General features: G+C 50.6%; 2 protein-coding genes and 1 pseudogene across 5 annotated transcripts; 1 reads left to right on the top strand and 2 right to left on the bottom strand.

Annotated features, from left to right (window-relative positions):
* Window positions 1-777: 777 nt before the first annotated feature.
* Window positions 778-10,353, bottom strand: DNAJC14 (DnaJ heat shock protein family (Hsp40) member C14). Its single transcript, XM_025401577.1, has 8 exons — window positions 10,169-10,353; window positions 8,955-9,102; window positions 6,701-8,169; window positions 2,891-2,997; window positions 2,559-2,678; window positions 2,058-2,218; window positions 1,859-1,961; window positions 778-1,676 (listed from the first exon to the last, which is right to left on the bottom strand). Exons 3-8 carry the CDS (start codon window positions 8,111-8,113, stop codon window positions 1,466-1,468), a joined length of 2,115 nt encoding a protein of 704 aa, XP_025257362.1. The 5' UTR covers window positions 8,114-8,169; window positions 8,955-9,102; window positions 10,169-10,353; the 3' UTR covers window positions 778-1,465.
* LOC112634236 lies at window positions 8,153-15,739 on the top strand (annotated as a pseudogene). Its single transcript, XR_003121744.1, has 7 exons — window positions 8,153-8,186; window positions 8,391-8,451; window positions 9,426-9,709; window positions 10,180-10,566; window positions 10,741-10,833; window positions 12,936-13,030; window positions 14,361-15,739. The product of XR_003121744.1 is annotated as an uncharacterized LOC112634236 (transcript).
* Window positions 15,740-15,908: 169 nt separating this feature from the next.
* MMP19 (matrix metallopeptidase 19) lies at window positions 15,909-22,742 on the bottom strand. 3 transcript variants are annotated; one of them, XM_025401578.1, is made up of 9 exons: window positions 22,508-22,742; window positions 22,126-22,211; window positions 20,816-20,946; window positions 20,072-20,287; window positions 18,983-19,228; window positions 18,063-18,191; window positions 17,298-17,462; window positions 17,013-17,140; window positions 15,909-16,839 (listed from the first exon to the last, which is right to left on the bottom strand). In XM_025401578.1, the coding sequence occupies exons 1-9, from the start codon at window positions 22,592-22,594 to the stop codon at window positions 16,501-16,503; spliced, it is 1,527 nt and encodes a 508-aa protein (XP_025257363.1). In that variant the 5' UTR covers window positions 22,595-22,742; the 3' UTR covers window positions 15,909-16,500. The 3 variants fall into 3 exon arrangements, with proteins under 3 accessions (XP_025257363.1, XP_025257364.1, XP_025257366.1); XM_025401579.1 differs by lacking the exon at window positions 20,072-20,287 and having other exon boundaries at window positions 22,508-22,722; XM_025401581.1 differs by lacking the exons at window positions 17,013-17,140; window positions 18,983-19,228 and having other exon boundaries at window positions 17,957-18,191.
* Between the last annotated feature and the right edge of the window lie 1,064 nt (window positions 22,743-23,806).

Raw genomic sequence — 23,806 nt, forward strand, 5'->3', positions numbered from 1 at the left:
AAAACTTAAAACAATTCTCTAGTCCCCTCTCCTTTGGTCCAGTAGGAGGTGCCCTTCACTCTAAGCTTAACACTTCTTGGGAAGGGATTCTCAAATGAGAAAAAGGGCTCCAGTTATATGGGCAAAAAAGAGGGAAGATACAGGTTACCAGTTATACATTTATAGAAAGATAATCCCCTGGCTTTAAATAGGTATGTACATACAAATATGAACAAACTTAAAAAAAAAAATACAAACCCTTGAATCACATGGGGGCTTCTGGGAACCCCTGCATCCTTCCCCCTCACCCAAGGGCAGTGGGCATGAATCTACTTTTTAAAAATGATTAATTTTGGCCATCCTTGCAGAAAAGAGCCTAAAATTGGGTGATTTACCCACAAAGTGAAAGTCGAGGGAAAATTCAGTTTCCACTCTCTGAACTCTATGCAGTAATCTCCTATCATTAGGGCTACATGCTTTCTTGTTCTGTCTTTTAAATATTATATCGGGGTAGGCCGGGCGCGGTGGCTCAAGCCTGTAATCCCAGCACTTTGGGAGGCCGAGACGGGCGGATCACGAGGTCAGGAGATCAAGACCATCCTGGCTAACATGGTGAAACCCCGTCTCTACTAAAAAATACAAAAAACTAGCCGGGCGAGGTGGCAGGCGCCTGTAGTCCCAGCTACTCGGGAGGCTGAGGCAGGAGAATGGCGTAAACCCGGGAGGCGGAGCTTGCAGTGAGCTGAGATCCGGCCACTGCACTCCAGCCTGGGCGACAGAGCGAGACTCCGTCTCAAAAAAAAAAAAATAAATAAATAAATATTATATCGGGGTAAAGGAGAGGGCTCCTCCTGAAATGGTTCAAGAAAGAAGACAGACTTGTGGCTTTAAAAGGGTGGGAAAAAGTGTCATCTGCCCTAAAAGCAAATGACAAGACAAAGGCATACAGACCCCAGGGAAATACCCAGTTCCCACACCTAAAGGGATACACTGTCCAGCCCAGGTCCAGGCCCTAGGTTCTTTACTCTAGCTACCCCCTATTTCTTTGGTATTGTCAAAAGACAAGATTCAGGCCGGGCGCGGTGGCTCATGCCTGTAATCCAGCACTTTGGAAGGCCAAGACGGGTGGATCACCTGAGCTCAGGAGTTTGAGACCAGCCTGGGCAACATGGTGAAACCCCGTCTCTACTAAAAATACAAAAAAGAATTAGTTGGGCCAGGTGTGGTGGTGTGTGCCTGTAATCCCAGCTACTCAGGAGGCTGAGATGGGAGAATTGCTTGAACCCAGGAGACAGAGGTTGCAGTAAGCCGAGATTACACCACTGCACTCCAGCTGGGCAATAGAGCGAGACTCCGTCTCTCAAAAAAAAAAACCAAAAGATTCAGTTCCTAGGTGTTGGGGGAGGAGGGATAAATCAAACTCCATCCTGTGCTGTACACAGCCCTTTTGACTCCCTGACATTGTTTTGAGGAAAGAGAAGGGGCGTCAACGTTGGAAGGGCCTCCTCACTTTCTTCCGCCGCTTCGGTTTGGCTTCTCCCTTGGGTACTGTGCTGTTGGGCTTAGAAGCTGCAGTGGCACCAGGGGTAGGCTGAGGAGCTGCAAAGAAGTTCCCATTGGGCATCTGCCCTGGGGGTACTTGAAAGATCCGACTTAAGAAATCCTGAAGATCAGCAGGAGGGGCATCTGGGGTGGCTCTGAGATAAAACAGAAATAAGGCAAGAGATGTTAGAGTCATATGGTTACCTAAAGTTAGATATACTTACCAGTTCCCAAACTTCCTAGAAAATAAGGCCCCTGAGTGTCCTAAAAGCAGGTCATCTGAAACCATATTCAAAACTGAAATAGTGGGTAGATTATTGACAGAAATACCACCTACCTCTGCCGCCCTCTGGTGCCTGGAATCCGAGAACCAAATGAGATGTGATAGGGGACTCTGTGGGTATCTGGGGAGATACCTACACGCTGGCATCCAGCCCACTCTGTAAACATGAGAAATAATTAGCCAGAACATTGCAGTTTAGAGCACATAAAAGATCAGGAAGTATGAGCCTGTATTTCTAGAGGACAGAGAGTACCTGTGATGTCATACACCTTTCCATCCATCAGTGCAAAGTAGGTGATCTTGAGGCCCAACATGCTTGACTCTGCCCAAAAGTCCCCTTCCTCAGCAGGATGCAGTCTATTACACTCAGCACAGTATCTGGCACTCTTAGGTTCCCGGTCCATTTCAAACCTCCTGCAACCAACAAAAGGATAGTTCTTTAATAATTTGTCAAGCCGACTTAGGGCATTACAAGTAGTCTTACCATTATTCACAAATAGGGCTGAAACATCTAAAATTACCCCCACTTAGGTATTTCATATGCCTTCAATGTTCTATCTTAAAAGCTAATTTTTCTTAGTGCTAATTAAAATAGTCAATCTCTTGACAATATGACAAAGGTAGAAACTTAAGGGTCTTTTTACTAATTATGAGATACAGATGTAACTCATAATTACCAATACTCACGAGGAAGATCTTTGGTTACCTAATCCCTGAGCTGTGATTGTCCCATCCCTCTCCTTCTATTTCATACCTATGCTTTCCTTGGCATCGGCTACACATCATAGTATTCATTGCCTCCTTGAGGTCATCTTGCAGCTTGGACAGAAACTCATTTACTGACCGGCTCAGCTCATTCTCTGCCATTCGTTTCCTAAGAGAAGAAACACTTTGTAAGTCAGAAGGTATTGAGGGAGGGACAAAGGGAGACACATCAATTGGCCTCTTGAGGCCCCTGTCTAGCGAGAAAGACAAGTGACTTTAGTTCTCTCCACCTCAACGAGCCTCCACCCCCAAGTCCAGATGCCTCTCCTATTAAGGGTTTTTCATTTACCATTATCTGATGATTTCCCATCTCCAACTTACATCTCATATTCCTTTCGCTTTTCAGCATTGCTGACAATGTCCCAAGCTGCTCGCAAAACCTTGAAGGCCTCCTCAGCCCGGGGATGATGATTTTTGTCAGGATGAACCTACCAAGACAGATTTCATTACAAATCCATTCCAACCCTCTCCCCACCTTGAGTTTATTCTCATATCAAAGGGCTCTCTTTCATCACCCTTTTGAAGAGTCAGCGTAGCTTAATGATTAATTGCTCTGGCTCTGCAGATCTGGTTCAATTCACGGCTCTGTTAATTAGCTATATTACCTTGAATATCTATCTTTTTTTTTTTGAGACGAAGTCTCGCTCTGTTGCCCAGGCTAGAGTGCAGTGGCACGATCTCAGCTCACTGTAACCTCCGCCTCCCAGGTTCTAGCAATTCTCCTGCCTCAGCCTCTCTAGTAGGTGGGATTACAGGCATGTGCCACCACACTCGGCTAATTGTTTTGTATTTTTAGTGGAGACGGGGTTTCATCTAGTTGGACAGTCTGGTCTCGAACTCCTAACCTCAAGTGATCTGCGTACCTCAGCCTCCCAAAGTGCTGGGAGTACAGGCGTGTGCCACCGCACCCAGCCTGAATATATATATCATGGATTGCTGGGGGGATTAGATAAGAATATATATGAAGTATGTAGCAAAGAATCAGGCACTACGGTGGATTCATCATCCCAGTTTGCCTGAGACTTTCCCAGTTTTAGCACTGAAAAGTCCCATGCCTCTAGAAACTCCTCAATCCCAGATGAATTGGGACAGTTGGTCTCCGGCACACACATATATCAGTCATAAAATAAGAGTTCCAAAGATGTTACATCTTGAAACTCATTCTTTTTTAACTAGAAAATTCTCATATCCAAAACTTCCTACAGTGATCTACCTTTCAGTCTCAGAAATGAAATAGCGTATCATGGTCTCAGAGGCTTTTTATATACTTTCAGCCTTCTCTCCAAGACAAATAATATCCTCTCTTCCTACAGCTTCCTGATTGTACGCATCCCCATTCCCCAAAGAGATAAAGCTAGTCTCCTGCCTGATGCCAAATAACTAAAATGCTGTTAAATTTCCCACATTCCCAAGCTAATTGAACAGCCTTTTAGTCATGTTCACACTAGGGCTTAGTGGCAGTGAGAGGTTCAATGAAAGCCCAGAGACACTCTGGTCCAGGACAAGAGAGATCTTTGGGATATAGGGATAGATGTTTTGAGGGTAGGGGAACTTAACTACATCTCTACTCCAAGAGAAATTGAAAAATGAGAATTTTTGTTAAGAATAATATTCTCCAAAACAGGATGTCTACTAAAAGAAGGTGAGAAAAGAGCTCTACTACTAGTAGAATTAGTAACAATGAGAGTAAACAATTGTTACCCACTCTAAAAATAGAGCAGAGGCCAAGCGCAGTGGCTCAAGCCTGTAATCCCAGCATTCTGGGAGGCCGAGGCAGGTGGATTGCTTGAGTCCAGGAGTTTGAGATCAGGCTAGGCAACATAGCGAGACCCCCATCTCTACTAAAAATAAAAAAAAAATAGCCGGGTGTGGTGGTGCACAACTGTAGTTCCAGCTACTTGGGAAGCTGAGGTGGAAGAATCACCTGAGCTTGGTGGGGGTCAAGGCTGCAGTGAGCTGAGATCCTGCCACTGTACTCCAGCCTGGGGAACTGGAGTGAGACCCTGTCTCAAAAAAAAAAAAAAATATACCAAGCTACCTACTAAGGGGCATACATTTCCCACCAAATTAATTCAGTCCTTTGGTAAGTTATAGGTGTGGTGGTTTACTGTACCTTTAATCATTAATGAAAACTTTAGTTGCCCATTCCTTTTTGGTGTCATGCAGCCATTGAGGTAATTTGCACACTGTGATGTTTTACCAGTCCAGCTCCATACACTCCAGTGTAAGTAGGCCTCCAATTTACACACCTTACTTACATTCATAATATAGTTTTATTTGTACAGAAATAGCAGTAACAATCCGGTATCTAATATCAATCTAATATCTACTTCTAATACAATTTGATAGCATGCTTGTATTAAACCATTTCCCTCAGTCATAAGTTGCAACACAACTCCCATCTGCACACCCTCTTTTTTTTTCTTTTCTTTTTTTTGAGACAAGGTCTTGCTCTGTCGCCCAGGCTGAAGTACAGTGGCACGATCTCAGCTCACTGCAAGCTCCCCCTCCGGGTTCATGCCATTTTCCTGCCTCAGCCTCCCGAGTAGCTGGGACTACAGGCGCCCGCCACCACGCCCAGCTAATTTTTTTGTATTTTTAATAGAGATGGGGTTTCACCATGTTAGCCAGGATGGTCTCGATCTCCTAACCTCGTGATTCACCCACCTCAGCCTCCCAAAGTGCTGGGATTACAGGCGTGAGCCACCGCGCCTGGCCCTGCACACCCTCTTATCAATAAAAGCAACCATATTTTCATGTATGACGTACATATGCATACACTTCCATTTTCTTTCTCTCTCCTATTCTGAGTTGCTGACCCTGAAACAGCCTGTTTTCTCCTACCTGGTGCTAAAATACTTACATGCACTCCCTGACCCTCCCACACTAGGTCCATATTTGCTTCTCTGGGAGAAATAGTTGGGTTGCCCCACGTTTAAAAAAAAAAAAAAAAAAAAAAAAAAAAAAACAACCTCATTTGTTCAGGGAAGAGCAACTGAGGTGTTCTCTGAACAGGTCTTTTTCCCATTCTAGTTAGAGGGACTTCACCTAGATATTCCAGGTGAATGAGTGCTACATTGCCTAATATACCAGGTTCAAAAAATATATCTCATGACAAGAAACAAAATGGAGGGAAGATCAGACCCCATCGTAGAGGGGAAAATATCTTTTTTTTTTTTTTCACATGGTCTGGCTTTGTTGCCCAGACTGTAGGTACATGATCCTGGCTCACTGCAGCCTCAACCTCTTGGGCTCAACTGATCCTCCCACCTCAGCCTCCTTAGTAGCTGGGACTACAGGCATGCGCCACCAAGCCTGACCTCCTAAAGCGCTGAGATCACAGGTGTGAGCCACTACACCTGGCCCAAAAAGTCTTCATGACTCCTTCCTAAGAATATGTTAACCGGCCGGGTGCAGTGGCTCACACCTGTAATCCCAGCACCTTGGGAGGTCGAGGCGGGCGGATCACAAGGTCAGGAGATCGAGACCATCCTGGCTAACATGGTGAAACCCCGTCTCTACTAAAAATACAAAAAATTAGCCGGGCATGGTGGTGGGCGCCTGTAGTCCCAGCTACTCAGGAGGCTGAGGCAGGAGAATGGCGTCAACCCGGGAGGCGGAGTTTGCAGTGAGCCAAGATCGTGCCACTGCACTCCAGCCTAAGAGATAGAGCGAGACTCCTCAAAAAAAAAAAAAAGTTAATCTTCACCTACCCGTTAACTTTTTACTCTGCCTTCCCTTTATTCCACTCTCCCTAAAACTGGAATAGAAAATATAGGAACAGGCCAGGAGCCGTGGCTCACACTTGTAATCCCAGCACTTTGGGAGGCTGAGGCGGATGGATCATGAGATCAGGAGTTCGAGACCAGCATGGTGAAACCCAGTCTTTACTAAAAATACAAAAAAAATTAGCCAGGCATGGTGGTGCGCACCTGTAATCCCAGCTACTCATGAGGCTAAGGCAGGAGAATCGCTTGAACCCAGGAGGCGGAGGTTGCAGTGAGCTGAGATTGTGCCACTGCACTCCAGCCTGAGTGACGAGGCGAGACTACATCTCAAAAAAAAAAAAGAAAAGAAAAGAAATAAAATACGGGAACAAAAGAGAGGAACAGGAAACAGAAGGGTACTCACCATCACTGCCAGCTGTCTATAGGCCTTCTTCAGTTCAACATCTGATGCTGTGGCCTCAACCCCCAGTACATGGAAAGGGTTTAGCTCATCCTCAGGAACCCCAGTCATGGTCAAGAGTCGAGCCACTTCCTCTTCAGGCTGGCAGTAGCGCCCACTAGCTACAGGTGCATTCCCCTGCCTATTAGTATTCTGCTTGACCCAAGGCAACTCCAGCCAGCCCCACTGAACTATTCTTACCAGCCGCTGCCATGGCCTGCTGTCTCTCAGCAGAGTCAAGCAATGCTGCAAGGCTGGGGAATCCAGCCAAGAGAAGAGCCAGGTGGCCTTATCCCTCCAGCCTAACCGGTCACCTAGTCCCACCAGAAACCGCCATCCCAACTGTAGAAAGCCCAAAAAGACGGCCAGAGCCAGGAGCAGCAAAGCACCCAGCAGCTTAAGAAAACGGGTAAACAATCCTACTCCACAGTAAAATCCCTGGCTTAGAAACTGAAACATGACCTGGGCCCAGCCCCCCAGCCGCCCTGTCCAGACTCCCATCCAAACTCGAAAAAGGTCCAAATCACTGCTTTTCAGCTGCCTGCATGCATAGATGAGATGGCCACAAGTTTCTACGTACTCTCCCACCAATACCAGCAGTTCAATCAGCCACCAAAAGCCTGCCTGTCCAAGTTGACACAGTTCCTCAGCTCCCCACAATCCCAGGCCTCTGCGCTTATCTGCCTGACTTCGTTTCCGGCCCAGCCGATGTCGACCAGGGGACCTGGGATCCCTTCGTCCACCCTCCCGAGTATCCTCCTTGGTTGGAAAGCGGTGCCGCTGTCTGCGGGATGCGGGTTTCTTTGCGCTGGACACACGTGAAAAATCACTGGGGAACTTAAGAGATTCTTCATCATCATATTCCTCTTCCAACTCTTCATCTTCCCGCAAGGCTGGAGAGGTACAGTGGTGGCAAAAGTTGCTAGAAGAGCCATTTTCTCCCTCACAGTAACGCCCTTCTGGAATTCCAGGTGTTCCCTGGCAGTTGCAAGCAGATGGAATGGAAAGAAAAGAAGGGTTCCCATCCTCCTGATACCCCGCCTCATCTTCTTTTGAGAGTTCCTGGTCCACTCCTGACTCTTCTTCTGACGATGTCTCACTCTGGTCAGGGTCCTCTGCATCTCTAGGTGGTCCTGGACCCCTTGGGGGGCCATGGCTTGGGTCCAACCAATGGGCTGGGTTTGGGTGCTGTGTGTACTTAGGACCAGAGTGCTCTGTGAGGCAGCGGGTACCATTAGGAGCAGTCCCTGCTGAGTCCCTGAGTCCTGAGAATGAAGGTATTTCAGGGTCCACGGAGGGTCCTAAAGTCCTGAGGGAGGCACCACCACTATGGTGGGCTCCACACAACCCTCTTTCTCCGGGGTGCTTCTGGGCCATGACCCCAGGGCTTCCTGAGGGTCTTAGGTCACAGCCATCATGGTGTGTTCTGATGCCTGTAACAGATGTCAAGGTGGAGACGGTCAAGGATGAGACCAAGAGAGGAATTAAACAATCTTAAGTAGTGGACACATTTAATTCATCCACCTCCCTTGTTTTCCCAAGTTCTTTGGGGGCATTCGCTATTCCTAGCAATAAGCCAAAACTAGACTCACCACAACCCTGCTTGCTCCCTCCCCTCTCCTCCAAATCACCAAAGTTTTTCTTCTTTCCCTAGAAAACTATAACCTTCAATCAGGGAAAAAGGGAGGTACCGTAAAGGGTGTGGTCGGGGGAGGGTGGGTCACTCTTAGGAAAATGGGAAAGGCGGCCGGATAGGGGGCCACAGACTGCCAGTAAAGGGTGGGGGCCGTGCGGCCCTGGAGGAAAATCTGGGGGCGGAGCTTAGGGCTGCCCCTAAGAAAGACTACCAGGGAACCCACCGGCTGTGTAGAAGGGACGAAGGTGGCCGGGCACGGTGGCTCACGCCTGTACTCCCAGCACTTTGGGAAGCCGAGGCGGGCGGATCACGAGGTCAGGAGTTCGAGACCAGCCTGACCAATATGGTGAAACTCCGTCTCTATTAAAAATACAAAAATTAGCCAAGCGTGGTGGCGCGCACCTGTAGTCCCAGCTACCCGGGAGGCTGAGACACAAGAATCGCTTGAACCCGGAAGGTGGAGGTTGCAGTGAGCCGAGATCGTTCCACTGTACTCCAGCCTGGGCGACAGAGCGAGACTCCATCTCAAAAACAAGCCAAGCAAACAAACAAAAAAAATAAAAACAAAAAAAACGGACGTACCGAAGAACGGCGGTAACTCCTCCCCCTCGAGCCGCCCGGCCTGGGGCCAGGGTGAGCTACGAGAGCCGCTCTCCCGGCTCCGCCTCCCGCTCACGCTCTGCTTCCGCCTTCCGTCCCCGCCGCCGCCGCCGACCTGGCCCTACTTCCACTTCCGGGGTCACCAGGGAAGAGACGGGAAGGAAAAGAAATAGTGGTTGGCTGAGAGGCGAGCCAGTCCAGCTAGTGCTGCGTCGACTCCAAGGAGGCGGTCCTAAGGTAGTACTGGCTCCGCCATTTAAAGACCCCTCCCTCCGCGTGTGGGAATAGGATTCCCGCAGGTTGCACCGCTGGAAGCAAGGCAAGTGGGCTCTGCACCAATGCCTGCAGACTAAGGGCAGACTCTCAGGGTTGCTCTGGGTGTATTCCTGGGCTTTGTATTCCTGGGAGATGGAGGGCAGTCACCGAGCCACACGTAGTCTGTTTCCCTTGCAGACAAAACCGGGGAGCTCAGAAGAGTCACTGCCCTGATCCCTTCCGTGCTGGCAGCTGCGAGGACAGAGGCCCCTTTGTATCCTGCGGTGCGGAGGTGGAGCAGAGGAGAGGGTACCCCGGACTGGCCCCCACCCTCGCCCTGCAGCGCTGCCCCTCCTTTCACAGCAACCCACGGCCTCCCCCTCGCTTGACCCAGCTGGCGAGCTGCCCCTTATACCTGGATCCGCCCCTTGGGACGCAGCTCCCCTGGCCCGATCACCGAGCGGTGCCTAGGAACTGGGAGCGTAACTCAGCTCGGCTCAGAACCTTACCCGAGAGCCAAAGAATACTGAACTCATCTACATGCTGCTTGACATCTTATCTGCATACCAAGCTATTTGGTGGACGTCCACATGCGCCCCCGACTCCCGTTCCGTCGGTGCCCTCCTCTGCACACGGCTCTAGCCTTATACCTCTCCTGTCAGTGCCCCTTCCAGGCCCCGTCTTGATCCGAAAGTTTTTCCACCCATGAACCCCCCGCTGGCGCTCCCAGCCTAGCAAAAGCCCCTTCCCTGGGTCCACGATCCCGACCACCCGGCTCTCCAGAAGACAATACTCCAATTCTCTGGGAAGTGGAAGAAACCAAGCTGGAGCTAGGGGGGCGCTGGGACCCCTATTGGGGCTTTGAGAGCTTCCGGTTGTCATCTCCTAAGTATTCGGAGACCCTTCTCCGAAACTCTTGGCGTGACTCTCAGGACTCTTACCTGCTATATAGTTGGGGGTCTCTGGTCCTGGACTAGAGCAGTAGGCAACCTGGGTCCCCACACACACAGGGGAAAGAGTTGGAGGGGCCTGCCTTGTGATGTCACCCCCCCTCCACCCACCGCGGACGCGCGGGCGCGCGCGCGCGCGCGGGCGCACACACACACACACACACAAACACACACGCCCTGTCCCCTTTCTCTACCCCCCAAGCTAGTTGCATTTAGCTCACAGAGCCTGGGCTGCGACTTGAAAGAGTTTAGGCAGCAACAAACAGAGTGGCCCTGGGGATGCCCTCGACCGACAGCCGACCCCTCGGCGTCTAGGACCTCCGAGCGGGGATGCAGCTGGGGGTCTAGGGAAGCACTTCCACCCCCTCCTCCTCAACCCTGGCAGGGTGGTGAGTAGTTAACATCCCCTCCCCAACCCCCATCTTGTTCAGGGTCCCCAGACTTCCAAGCAGATTGAGGAGAGGAGCTCCGAGAGCCAACCCTCCAGCCTGTAAGGACCTTGATATCCAAAGGACAGCTGAAGGAAGTAAAGCGCCTGCATTTATGCCACTTCATTCCCACAGTGCCCGAAATGCCAGCTCCTCCTTGGTGTTCTCCTTTCAGGATCTGAATTCAAATCCCATTGGCAGCCCTGATACCGCTGGGGGAAGGGTAAGGTAGGAAAATTCCCACCAGTATCCTAAGGGGAGGTGCGAGTGGCTACCAGGATGTGAGATGTCTGTGGGCAAAGTCCTCGCTTATTCCATGAGGGGCTGTGGGATTAGGACTGTGGCTGGATGCCCCTTCCTCCAACAACTCCATCTCAGCATGAAGCTGAGGCTTTAAAACCCTGGCAAACTGTGGGTGTGTCTCTACTTAATTCCTCCTTCCAAACTCTTGGTGTCTGGTTTTTTTCCCTCTTTCTGCCCTGTGGCTGGAGGAGCTGTCCGGAGACCCTACCATGACTCATACTGTCCTGGTCTCCCTCCCTCTCCCCTCTCTATTAACCTCACCCTTCCCAATCTCGTGAGATAGTATTAAGTCCCAGTCGCAGATAGGGCAATAATGTCCCTGCACCCCTCCCTCCACACATCCAGGGCTTCCTGTTCCTTCCATCCTCACCCTGAAGAGCTGCAGGGTGGTGGGGGCAGGCAAAGGCTCATTACTTTGTAAGATTTTCATTATTTTATAAAATTTCCTTTTACATTTTACTTAAGTGTCCTTGTTTCAGAGAGTGGTAAAGACAGATCCTGCTCCTCTCAATCCAATCCTATAGATTTCTTCAGTTACCTCAACAGGGTCATACTGGCTTCTGAAATGGGCACCATTATTTAAAGTAAATAGAGGTACAGAATCCTCAAGATTTATGGGCACCTAAGTTTCTGTCCCGTGCCCCCCTGCAGGTTTCCCTATCCCCTAAAGACATTCATGGATGGATGAGAGGAGCTGACATCTCCCGCTCTGTGACCACTTTCTCTTTGGCCCTGGAGGAAGTCTTGCCCCTGGCTGTGACATCTGACCCCAGGCCCTTTAATCAACAACTCCCAGAGCCTCCAGACCCAAGATGTGTTTTGGAACCCCAGGACAATCCTGAAGTGGCACCTGCCCTGGTGTGTGCCCTTTGCTGCTGCTTTGGAATCATCTACTGCTGCTTCGGTGAGGGCAGGGCCAAGGACCTAGGGGGCCATTACCCGAGACTGTCACCCTCAAGGATGATGCCAACTTTCCTCCTTGCTCCTGAGCCATCTCACCTCCCTGCCAGGGGTTCCTACCTCCAGTGTGGCCCATGTTGCTCTGGCTGTATTCCTAGGCCTATGTCGTTGCTCTTGCCAGCTTCTTGTCCATCCTCCATGCCCATGCCTTCTAGCTCTCACTTCTGGCATCTATCATTTGCCCTTCTCTTACCTCCTACCTGAAAACCCCATTCCTAAATTATTCTCTATGTTTCAGGCTTCTTCACTCTTCCCCAAAAACCTGAATCAGCTTGTGCTGATTTTTTCCTATCTGCTATCCCTGAAAGGACAGACCTTCTTTCTATCCTTACTCCCCTCAATGTATCCATCTTACCTCTTGATTTTCCCTCCCATTCCCTCACAGTTCCGGAAACAGTGACCCCCCGACCCTAAGCTACCCCTTTCTGCCCCTGGGCTTGAGGTCTCCTGACATGCTGCTCCTGTCTTCTGCTCCTCTAGTGAGCCATTCCTCTCTCCTGGAATTCATCAGAGTCATCCCCATGGAGCCCCCTTCCTGCCTCTCAATGCCTCCTGCCTCACTTCCCAGGCTACCGCTGCTTCAAGACAGTGATGTTTCTCTCCGGTCTGCTGTCAGGAGCTTCCTACTGTGCCACAAAGTGCGGGTGCTGGAGACACAGCTGAGCCTGGAAATGAGAGTGGGCATTGCTGTGGTCATCACCACAGCACTCTCTACATAGACCACTCCTCTACGGCGTGGTCACCATGCTGGTTCACTGTGTTGGGCTCTTATTAACTGGTCTCCTGCTATGCCTGACCTTGGGTGCTGGAGCCCTGCTCTCCACTGAGCCTATCTACCAACCACCTTCAGCATGGGTGCCAGCTGGGGGGCTGCGGGGGCCGGCGCTGCTGGGAACCCTGCTCACACTTGGGTGGTCACGTCCATTCACAGTTCTGGGCACAGCCCTGCTGGGTTCTGCAGTGTTTGTGGCCTATGCTGACTAATTCCTGGAGGGGCTGGCACTGGGCAGTCGGCTGGGCCAACGCCTGTAGACACTTCCACCCTTGTCTTCTCTCTGCTGATATAGCTGGGTCTTACTGGGGATTTGGCCAGCCTTGGGGGCCCTTGGGGCCCTGGCCCAGTGGAAGCTCATGCCTGGGGAACATGGAGGCCATACCAGTGGTGAGTTAGTGCTGTGGTACAGAAGCAAGGTCATGCCTGAGGAACATGGAGGCCACACCAATGGTGAGTTAGTGCTGTGGTACAGAAGCAGCCAAACTGTGCCTACTTATGTCCCCAGTTCCTACTTGAGGAGGGGAAGGGGAGAAATACATTTGAGGAAGGAGAGTGGGGGAGGATGTCCAAGGTGAATGGGGCAGGGCACTGAAAAAAATGTTGAAGGAGTCAGGGGAAGCAGGAGAGAGTTGCAGAAGGAAAGGAGGATCTCAGGGAAGTCTAGGAGGAAAGAATAGAATTCCAAAGAGTTTCTTTTAGAATAAATGGGGGGCCGGGCATGGTGGCTCATGCCTGTAATCCCAGAACTTTGGGAGGCCAAGGCGGGCGGATCACGAGGTCAGGAGATCGAGACCATCGTGACTAACATGGTGAAACCCTGTGTCTACTAAAAATACAAAAAATAAACTAGCCAGGCGTGGTGGCGGGCGCCTGTAGTCGCAGCTAATCTGGAGGCTGAGGCAGGAGAATGGTTTGAACCCGGGAGGTGGAGCTTGCAGTGAGCCGAGATCACACCAGTACACTCCAGCCTGGGTGACAGAGCAAGAGTCCGTTTCAAAAACAAAAAAAGAATAAATGGGGGGAAGATGAGGCTTGAGAGAAACATAACAGGAAGGTCAAATGGGTTTCTTTAGAGTGTATTAGGGTAGGATTCAGGTCTAAAGAGGCCTCCTTGAGTCTGTATTGCCCCCTCCTAAGCAGTGGTCTTTTTTTTTGAGACAGTCTCACTCTGTCACCCAGGCTGGAGTGCAGTGGCATGATCTTGGCTCACTGCAACCTCCGCCTCCTGGATTCAAGTGATTCTCATGCCTTAGCTTCCCGAGTAGCTGGGATTACAGATGTGCACCACCATGCCCGGCTAGTTTTTGTGTCTTTAGTAGAGACAGGGTTTCACCATGTTGGCCAGGCTGGCCCTGAACTCCTGACCTCAAGTGATCCACCCACCTCAGCCTCCCAAAGTGCTGGGATTACAAGCGTGAGCCACCGCACCCGGCCAGCAGTGGTCTTAAGCCACCAGCAAAGGCATCTCCAACTCCTTCCGACCCTTTAGCAAAAGGCCAAATGGCACTGGATCCCCTCTGGGGTGGGGCTTTGTGAGGGCAGCTATCGGCACCAGCTCCCTGCCAATACCTGGAGCCCTGCTGACAGTCTCACTCCAGTGAGTGGGGGGCTTGGGGACACCCTGGGCAGATGGAGCAGAGGGCATATGGGGATGGTCAGGGTGGGAGGGGGGCTCTGACCCAGGCCCCTCCTTCCTCTCTGCCCTGTATCCCCCCAGCGTTATTTCCAGAGTCTTCAAGAGTGCCAACTGGGACCAGGACCCCAGGCCACAGCCCCCTACGCCGTCCTGGACCTGGATTCTGACTGTGGTTCCACTGTACCCCTTACCTGAATCTCTGGTTCTAACCAGACCTGAGCCTGGACTTCCACTTTTGCCCTCACCCCTGTGAGGGCCTGGGAGCACTAGGTGGACAGGGTTTGAGCCACAGGACCTGCACATAAACTTCCCCACCTCTTGGACTTGGGGATAGGATCTGTGCCTCAACCCAGACCAGCCTTGTAGGAATATGTTCCAAGAACAGAGAAGAGTCTTATGGGGAAGGGGGAAGAAGGGAAGTATGAATATTTACCTCCGACCAATAATAGAGGTACCCTGGTCGCCGAAGAAACTGACTACCGAATTCCCTCCAAGCCTTACCCATATAGTCTTTTTTTTTTGAGACAAGGTCTTGTTCTGTCCAGTGCCGTGGCGTGATCATAGCTCATGACAACCTTGACTTCCCCGGCCCAAGGAAGCCTCTCATTCAGCCTCCCGAGTGGCTGGGACCACAGGCGCCACACACAGCTAATTTTTATTCATTTGTTTTTTTTTTTTTTTTTTTTTTGCAGAGACAGGGTCTCCCTATGTTGCCCAAGCTGGTCTTGAACTCCTGGGCTCAAGTGATCCTCCTGCTTCAGCTCCCAAAGTGCTAGGATTATAGCCACCGTACCTGGTCTTGAAATAGCCTTTTAAATATCCACCTCAGCATGCCTCACAGTGGTAGAAACAAGCGGTTTTTGTTTTGTAGGATCAGGGAGCTTCTAAGGCATTTGATAGCTTTTTGATGGGAAGAAGGGCTCTGAGGAGCTCCAAGATACCCCCATCTCCAGGCACTTCATTAGGGGGTAGTTGGGTTTCTTTGACCTTCCCCCTGGGCCCCATAGGCTTAAACCCCCACCTCCTACCTCAGCTAGGAGCACTAGCTTCCATGGTGCTTCCACTTTTCTCCTCAACCTGGGGAAGACCACAGGGCAGTGCCTGCCTCAGGACCTGCCTTCCCCAAAAGCTGGCTTCTTGCTCCAAGGAGAGAGCATTGGCCCACCTGCCAGAGTCTTGCCTTTTGCCCAAAGGAGCCTGGTCTTCAGGGCTGCATAGGAGACAAGTGCTTTCTCTGCTTCTCACTGTGGGTGGCACTAATTTCCTCCTTAACCAGAACTTTGTTCCAGCCACCAACCCACTCTAACTCTTCCCCCTCTGACTCTCCTGCCCCAGGTCTGTTCCTGATTTCCCAGATGCATAAAGGAAGACATATCCCTCCCCTGGGCAGCAAGGCTACAATGGGAGGGAGGCAGAACATGGGAGCATGTGAATAAAATGGCATTACATACTGAACCAGGAGTCCAGCCTCTGCTGTTGCTGCTCTTTTCTTTCTCTGCACCCCAAAACAAAGAGCTAACCATCTTGACAAATCCTCTGTCCCCTAAAGATCTAATAGAGGTACCTGTATCATACAGACTACTGTAAGAGTTATACAACCAGACAGCTAGAGGAAGAGCTGTTCAGTTCTCTCTTATGAACATAGAGTTAGCCTTTATTAAACACAAATGTACCAGACACTGTGCCAGGCACTTCACATACAGTATTTCATTTAGTGCAACAACCCTGCAGGACTGGTCTTAACCTAATGTTGCAAATGGGGAATCTGAGGTTCAACAAGGTTAATTAGCTTGCCCATAACCATAAGCACGTAAATGTGATTCTCAAGGATTCCAAGGCCCTTGTTCAGTTTAGTGGCCATGCTGTTTTCTTGCATTTTATGTAAGAAGAACAGGACCCAGGCATCTGCCTCCACCATTGACCTCCAGAAAAGAGATGACACAGTTGGAAGGGCTGTCTAAGACAGACAGGAAATGGAGTTGGGGGCCAAATCTGAGTTAGGGGAGCACTTCTCAGGATTGAAAGAGCACAGGAGAGTGGTGGCTGGAGCTGGAACTGTTAGAGGCCTGAGTTCTACAGTCATGCCCCTGCTACAGCACCTGCGAGGTTCAACTGAGCAGACAGGTATTTCATTCAGGTATTAGGCCTCTGGGAGGGAATGAAAGGGTGGGTGGTGGAGCCTGAGGGCGTAATGTCCAAGATTGTGTCTGTGGGTGAGCAGTCAGTATTCAAATGTGGTATCTGTGGCTGAGAGAGTGGTATCCAAAGTTGTGCCCATACCTGAAGGAGTGGTATCCCCACCTGATGGGGTAGTGTCTACAGTCTGGGGACGACAGTGCATCCAGTTGTGGGCAATATTTCTGGGATAGCCTTTCTCTACTCGAAGCTGCTGGTTGAGGCGCCAGTAGACTTTGCCTTTGAAGAAGAAGACTCGGCCATCTTGCCAACTCGTAGCAGCTGAAGGCTGGTTTGGTACTCCCGTAAACAAACCCTTGATTGGTTTGGGGTAGCTGCTGAAGTCAGTTCGGGCCAGCTCGTCCCACTGCCAGTACCCGGAGCCCTGGATATGGGATGGGTGGGGAGAGGAAGAGGAGAAAGCTTAGGACCCCCAGAGGTCTACCCCCAGCCCAGTGCAGCTGCAGAACATCTCCCTTCAAGCACAAGCTTCGATTCTCAGTATAAGGTAGCCCACCCCTCCTAAGAAGGGATTTGCCCTTGCTTTGAACTTTATACCTTAAAGAGGAACACCTTTTGGTTGAGAGGCCAATAGAAAGCTGCATCCAGGTTAGGTTCTACCCTATTCAGCTTCTTGGGGAAGCCAGGAGACATCTTGAAATTAACGTAGCGCCACACCTTGTCTCCTGAGAGCATGTGAGGAGAGAACAAGTCACCTCTGTCCTCAGGTGATAGCTTTTGGTCTCCTCCGGTCCACCCATACAGAAACTTCTCATTTCCCTCCCTTTTATAGTTTAAGATTAGGTCCTCCTCAAGTAAGATACTGTAAACTAGCCCCCTTACCCTTAAAGAAGTGAATCCATTGTGTTCGAGGTGAATAGACAGCAGCATCCAGGTTTCCGGGGAGCCCCTCCCAAAGGGCAGACACTCGGAACAAGGGGCCTGGTCCTGAATCTGATACAGTCCACACGTAGTCCCCCTTGAAAGCATAGGTCGTCCCACGGGGCCCTTAGAGTAATGGTGTGTCAACAAGTCAAAAAGACAGAGGTCAAGTAGACAGAAACTTGGGGGTATCTCAGGCTGACTAACAATTTGCCCTCCCCCTGCAGGATGATTCTTCAAATATTCATTCAACTTTGATTCAAGGAGAAAATTAAAGGCAGAGAAAGAGTACTCAGAACGCTTTGTTGCTCAAATCATTTCAGCTTTGGTCTACTCAACAAAACAAAAGTCCTGCAGATAGCTATTCCTCCTTAGGAACCTCAGCCTCCCCTCCAAGTGGCTTCCTAGTTGTCCTTCCAACCAGGTGCAACACCCTCTCTAACAGGCAATCTGGTTAATGTAGTTTTCTCCATCTTGCTGCATTTTCAGATGTGTTCTAGTGGCCCTAGAGGGTGGCAACCTTGGTAAGTGCCTGCCTAAGCCACCTTTAATTTGGCTCTGAACTCTCCCTCCCCATGTCACATGTCTCCTTCCATGGTCATTAATGCCTGGGATCTAACCTCCATTGCTCATGCTGAAGTCCCATGTCACTCCCATATGTCCAGGCCTCAGGATCAGCAGGCTGCCCCCACTGCCTGCCAACAGCCTGGAGGGGAAGGACCTCACCCAGCATCATGGCATCCAGTTCACTACTGCAGGGGTCTGGCATGGGACTGGGTTCTGTGGGCACTGGGGACACAGTGGGCAGCTCTGTCTCTTCTTCTTCCTCATCCTTTATCACTGGACTCTTCTTGCCTACAAGGTAAAGTCATGCTGCTTAGGGAGAGAACTCACAGCACCTGTCCTCCGCACCAGTCTCCTGTAAGTTTTTCCCAGAGGCCCCATACAGAGGGGAGAAGGGAATCCTAGAGCATTGTCATTCGTGGTAGGCAATATTATGTTGGTATCAGTGGAAGACACATTGTAGGTTTGAGAAGCACCAGAAAGGGAGAAGGAGGATTGTTAGAATGTGCATTCTTGCCGGGTGTGGTGGCTCACACCTGTAATCCTAGCACTTTGGGAGGCTGAGGCGGGTGGATTGACTGAGCTCAGGAATTCAAGACCATCCTGGGCAACATGGTGAAACCCGTCTCTACTAAAATACAAAAAAAATTAGCTGGGCATGGTGGCGTGCACCTGTAATCCCAGCTACTTGGGAGGCTGAGGCAGGAGAATCGCTTGAACCCGGGAGGCAGAGGTCGCAGTGAGCCAAGATTGTGCCATTGCACTCCAGCCTGGGTGACAGAGTGAGGCTCCATCTCAAAAAAAAAAAAAAAAAAAAAAAAAAGAAGAAGAAGAAGAAGAAGGAGAAGAATGTGCATTCTCCATCCCCAAGCATGGGTGTAAGGAGAGAGAGGCCTGGAAGGTAGATTAGACATAGAAAAGTCAGAGAGAAACTGTTCCTGAAAATGAAGAAGACTGAGTAACTGGGCTGGAAGAGAAGAAAGACACTAAGCTATATCCCTACATGGAGGCTAGACCTGTCTCTTCAAGCCTTGACATGGGAGTCAGACTGACCCTCCCCCTCACTAGGGGAAGGGACTGACCATAGAGAGCCTGGATGCCTGCCACATCATCTGGGTGTAGCTTGAAGTGGGGCTGGTAGCCCTGGTAGACTGGGGCCATGAGGGCCTGGGAATATCGGGAGTGCCCCAGCCCCAGGGCATGGCCCACTTCATGGGCTGCAATGATGCGCAGGTTCACCCCGCGGTAGGTCCCCTCAGTCCAGAACTCGTCTTCATCGAAGTGCACACTGCCCAGCTCTGGGATGTCGGCATGGGCCAGGACTCTCCCTGGACAAAGGCAAAGGTGAATAGGAAGGGGGTCAGAGCCCGCTAGGCCAGAGCACACCCTGCCTATTATAAACTCTAATTAATGCATGCCCTTAAAATTCCCCCAGCTATGTTCACTGTCTCTTAGATGCTTCTTTCTCTCCTTTCAGATTCCCCTGTCATCACCCAGTTCTCTCAGGAATGCCCATCACTGTCCCTTACCTCCCCAGCCACTCTGTGCTCTCTGACCCAGTCCTCTCTGGCCCATACCTCTAAGGTATGCCTTGAACAGGGGAACTTAAGGGAGAAAAAGAAGCATAGGCAGCCAGGGGTGATGGCTCACACCTGTAATCCCAACATTTTCAGAGGTCAATGCAGGATGATTGCTTGAGTACAGGAGTTTTAGACCAGCCTGGGCAACATAGCAAAACCTCATCTCTACAAAAATTAGCCAGGTGTGGTAGTGTTTTCCTGTAGTCTCTACCTGGGAGGCTGAGGTGGGAGGATCACTTGAGCCTGGGAGGTTGAGGCTGCAGTGAGCCATGATTGTGCCACTGTACTCCAGTCTGGGCAACAGAGTGAGACTCTGTCAAGCAAGCAAGAGAGAGGAAAGAAAGAAGGGAGGGAAGGAGGGAGGGAGAGAAGGAAGGAAGGAAGAAAGGGAGGGAGGGAGGGAAGGAGGGAGGGAGGGAGGCACCATGTAGATGACCAACTGCTCCCCTGCTCCCGTTAGAAGGTAATTAGAGTGTATGGTGCAGGTGGGATAAAGGGCAGCCCAAACATCAAGGTTCCAGAGTCACTGGTTCAAGGAGACAGAGGTAATCTCAGAGGTCTATGGGGTGGGAACTGAGAACTGTTGCCTACCAGGCCCATCAAAAGAATTGGAACAGTACAAGCTTTGGCGGCCATGGAAGGAGAGGCGGATGTCAGCCCCACCAGCCTGCACCTCTCGGAAGGTCAAGGGAGCCACATTGCTCCAGTCCTGGAAGGCTTGACGCAGGGCTGCCCGGGCTGTGTGGGATGGAAGGGTGGAGGGCAGGTTCAAGATGCGGAAAGTCAAGTGCTTCTTTCTCCAGCGGCCTAGTTAACGACCAGAAAACAGATTAGAAATACAGATCCTGCCGGGCGCGGTGGCTCAAGCCTGTAATCCCAGCACTTTGGGAGGCCGAGACGGGCGGATCACGAGGTCAGGAGATCGAGACCATGCTGGCTAACACGGTGAAACCCCGTCTCTACTAAAAAATACAAAAAATTAGCCGGGCGAGGTGGCGGGCGCCTGTGGTCCCAGCTACTCGGGAGGCTGAGGCGGGAGAATGGCGTGAACCCAGGAGGCGGAGCTTGCAGTGAGCTGAGATCCGGCCACTGCACTCCAGCCTGGGCGACAGAGCGAGACTCCGTCTCAAAAAAAAAAAAAAAAAAAGAAATACAGATCCTTCTGCCAACCCCAGAGAGCTCCTCTGGGTTTAGGCATTCAACCCCCAAGACAGGTGATAACCAGGTAATCACCAGGTATTCAACACTGAGCTGGTCCAGACTGTCCTGATGCCACCCACAGTCCAGAATCACAGCACCCCTCCTCTCCCTCCCTTTTCCAGGCTCCGTTCTCACCCAGCAACAGGTATTTAAGGGTCTTCTGGTTGAAGGGATCCTCTAGGCCACAACGAGGCTGCTTCATGCGGGCCCTTGTGGCATCATCCAGCTGACCTGAGACTGGAAGTTCAGATGCTTCCTGAAAAGCTCTGAAGGAGGGAGAGGGATGGGTCTACCAGGACAGGAAAATCTGAAATGACCGGGAGCTGGAGATGATTGCTCTTTGACTTCCTGCTGCCCAAGGTCATGGCCAAGAATAGCACAGAATCCCTGAAGCTGACAGGGTTACTCCAGCCTCCAGTCCTCATAATTTGGACTTTCTACAGAAATGGAGATACTCCAGCTTCATCTCCCCATTTCAGGCTCTTTCATTCGAGTAAGCTGACCCTCAGGTGTAGCCTTCCTCCTCTACTGTAATTTCTTTCTTTCTTTCTTTCTTTCTTTCTTTCTTTCTTTCTTTCTCTCTCTCTCTGTCTCGCTCTCTCTTTCTTTCTCTCTCTCTCTTTCTTTCTCTCTCTCTTCCTTTCTTTCTCTTTCTTTTTCTTCTCTCTTTCTCTCTCTTTCTTCCTTTCTTTTTTGGTAGAGATGGGGTCTCACTGTGTTGCCCAGGTTGCTCTCAAACTTCTGGGCTCAAGCAATTCCCCTGCCTGGATCTCCCAAAGTGCTGGGATTACAGGCGTAAGCCACCATGCCCGGCCCCTCTACTGCAATTTCTAACCTTCTCCTACTCTGTGGAGGTGTCCGGCTCCCCTGCTCTGGAGAGCTTCCCACTAGTGCTCCCACCTGACAGCCTGTCCTCTTTCAACCTCTTCCCCTCCTGGCTGGATACCCCTCCCAGCCCAGCTTGCTCTAGAGCAATTTCATCCATCTACGGACTGTCATAGGGCCTATGGGCTTTTCAAGGGACCTGAACATATCTGAGAGCAGAAAGAAAAATAATCCATTATATCAACATATAAAATTATAAAACAGAAATAAGTACTGAATTAAAGGCCCACAAAAGGTAACAGCATGTCAACAACTCAACTCAGCTTTACATATCATTATACTTTATGTGGGCTATAACTAAATATTAGTATTTGAGATATGATGTGGGTAGAGACTCCAAAGGAGTGCTTAGGGCCTAGGGAGATCCAATGACTGTATTCCTGGTCTGTGAATCCCCATCTCACCCCATGCCCCACCACCATAATAATGATCGCCACCCATCTCTAGATCCCTGCCATGGTTTAGGGTCAGGAGGAGGTGGGCCTAGGGAGAGGAAGGTATGAGAAGGAAGAAGACCTTTAGACCTTAGCCCTAAAGGCATGCACCTCATAGCTTCTCACCTCAGAGCCTCGGTGATATCTTCTGGCTTGAAGTTATTAGATCCTTCTAGAGGCTTCTGTAGGTACCCATATTGCGACAGGTACTCCTGTGATGGGAGTGGAGGTAAGCAGGTTAAAAGGGGGTTAGTCTCAGAGTAAAGTTTCTAAGTGACCTAACAGGTCCCTCAGGAGAGAAGGGGCTAGATATGGAAGCACTAATGCAGAAGCACCTTAGAGAAGGGGCTCAGGTGGAACAAGGGGAGGCAGCGGGAGATGGGCAGGGTAGACCATGGGGCAGAGGGAGCAAGGGAAAGGCAGGCAGGCTGGGGGTCAGGAGGGAGGCTTGGATGGGCAGTAACCCCTGTCCCTCCCCTGGCCCAGGTCTCTTTCTTGGGGGACTTACCACGGCCATCTCCTCTGCAAGCCCCAGGACCCGACCTGAGACTGTCATGGGGAGTAGGAAGCCCAGCCACAGCTGCTGCCAGTTCATGGTCCCACCAGACAAGAGCTCCAGAGGCTGTCTGTGCCCTCTGACCTGAGATTTCTGGGAGCCTGGGGGAAGCAATGCTAGGCAGAGGGACTCTTTCCTCCAGTTCTTTTTACTCTCCAGCCTCTGGTCCTCTTTATAACAGCTGAGGGGAATTGTGGGGAGAGGCAGAGGGAGGTGACTCAGCCAAGAGATATGTTGCAATTCACCATTAACACTTGCCCTACCAGAGAGTGGAAGCCAAAGAGAGTTCCCAATCCCTTTCCTCAGAGTCCTCTGCTGGAGATGGAAAAACTTTTCATACTGCCCTAGGGTGAGCATCCGGGCAGGACGAGAACCAGAATCTCTGGAGAGTCTAGAGATAGGGACCATGGACATCCCCTGGAGTTAGACATCGCTGTGCCCCAGGGACCCTGGGCCAGCAAATCATCTGCCCCTACCTTTGAGTTTCCCTAGGATAAGCTGAGAGGTAGGAAACAGCTGAGGTAGCTTGGGTTTCAGGTGAAGGAGTCAAGGGTGAAGTCCTCAGTTTCTTTGTACCCAAGACCAAGTTGGGAATATAAATGCTCCTGAAACCCACTTATGTCTGCTTTAATAAAAAGCCATTATTTCAAGAATCTGATGAGCTTGGAATATGTGGGTGTAGGTGGGGCTTAACAAGGGCACAGATAAGTAAAGGGCGCAGAGCCTACCCTCAGGGAGCTTACAGATCCGGTGAGGCAGATCGAAACACCTGGGAAGAGGGGAGCCAGCATTCCGGGCCAGCGGTGACTCACCCTAAGGGGCTTGGGGCTGGGGGGAGGTTTGCTGAGAAGGCAGGCTTTGAGATGGGCTTTGAAGGCCAGCTAAGAATTGATGGGGGAAGGCCAGGCATGGTGGCTCACTCTTGTAATCCTAGCACTTTGAAAGGCCAAGGCAGGGAGATCACTTGAGATCAAGTTCGAGACCAGCCTGACCAACATGGTGAAACCTTGTTTCTACTGAAAATACAAAAATTAGCCGGGTATGGTGGCGGGTGCCTGTAATCCAAGCTACTCTTGAGGCTGAGGCGGGAGAATCGCTTGAACCCAGGAGGCGGAAGTTGCAGTGAGTTGAAATCGCACCATTGCGCTCCAGCCTGGGCAACAGAGCAAAAACTCCATCTCCAAAAAAAAAAAAAAAAAAAAAAAAAGAATTGATAGGGTAAAAGGATACTGAGAGACAGACAGTGCAGGT

Source organism: Theropithecus gelada, chromosome 11 (assembly GCF_003255815.1).
Source record: "Theropithecus gelada isolate Dixy chromosome 11, Tgel_1.0, whole genome shotgun sequence".
NCBI lineage: Eukaryota > Metazoa > Chordata > Mammalia > Primates > Cercopithecidae > Theropithecus > Theropithecus gelada.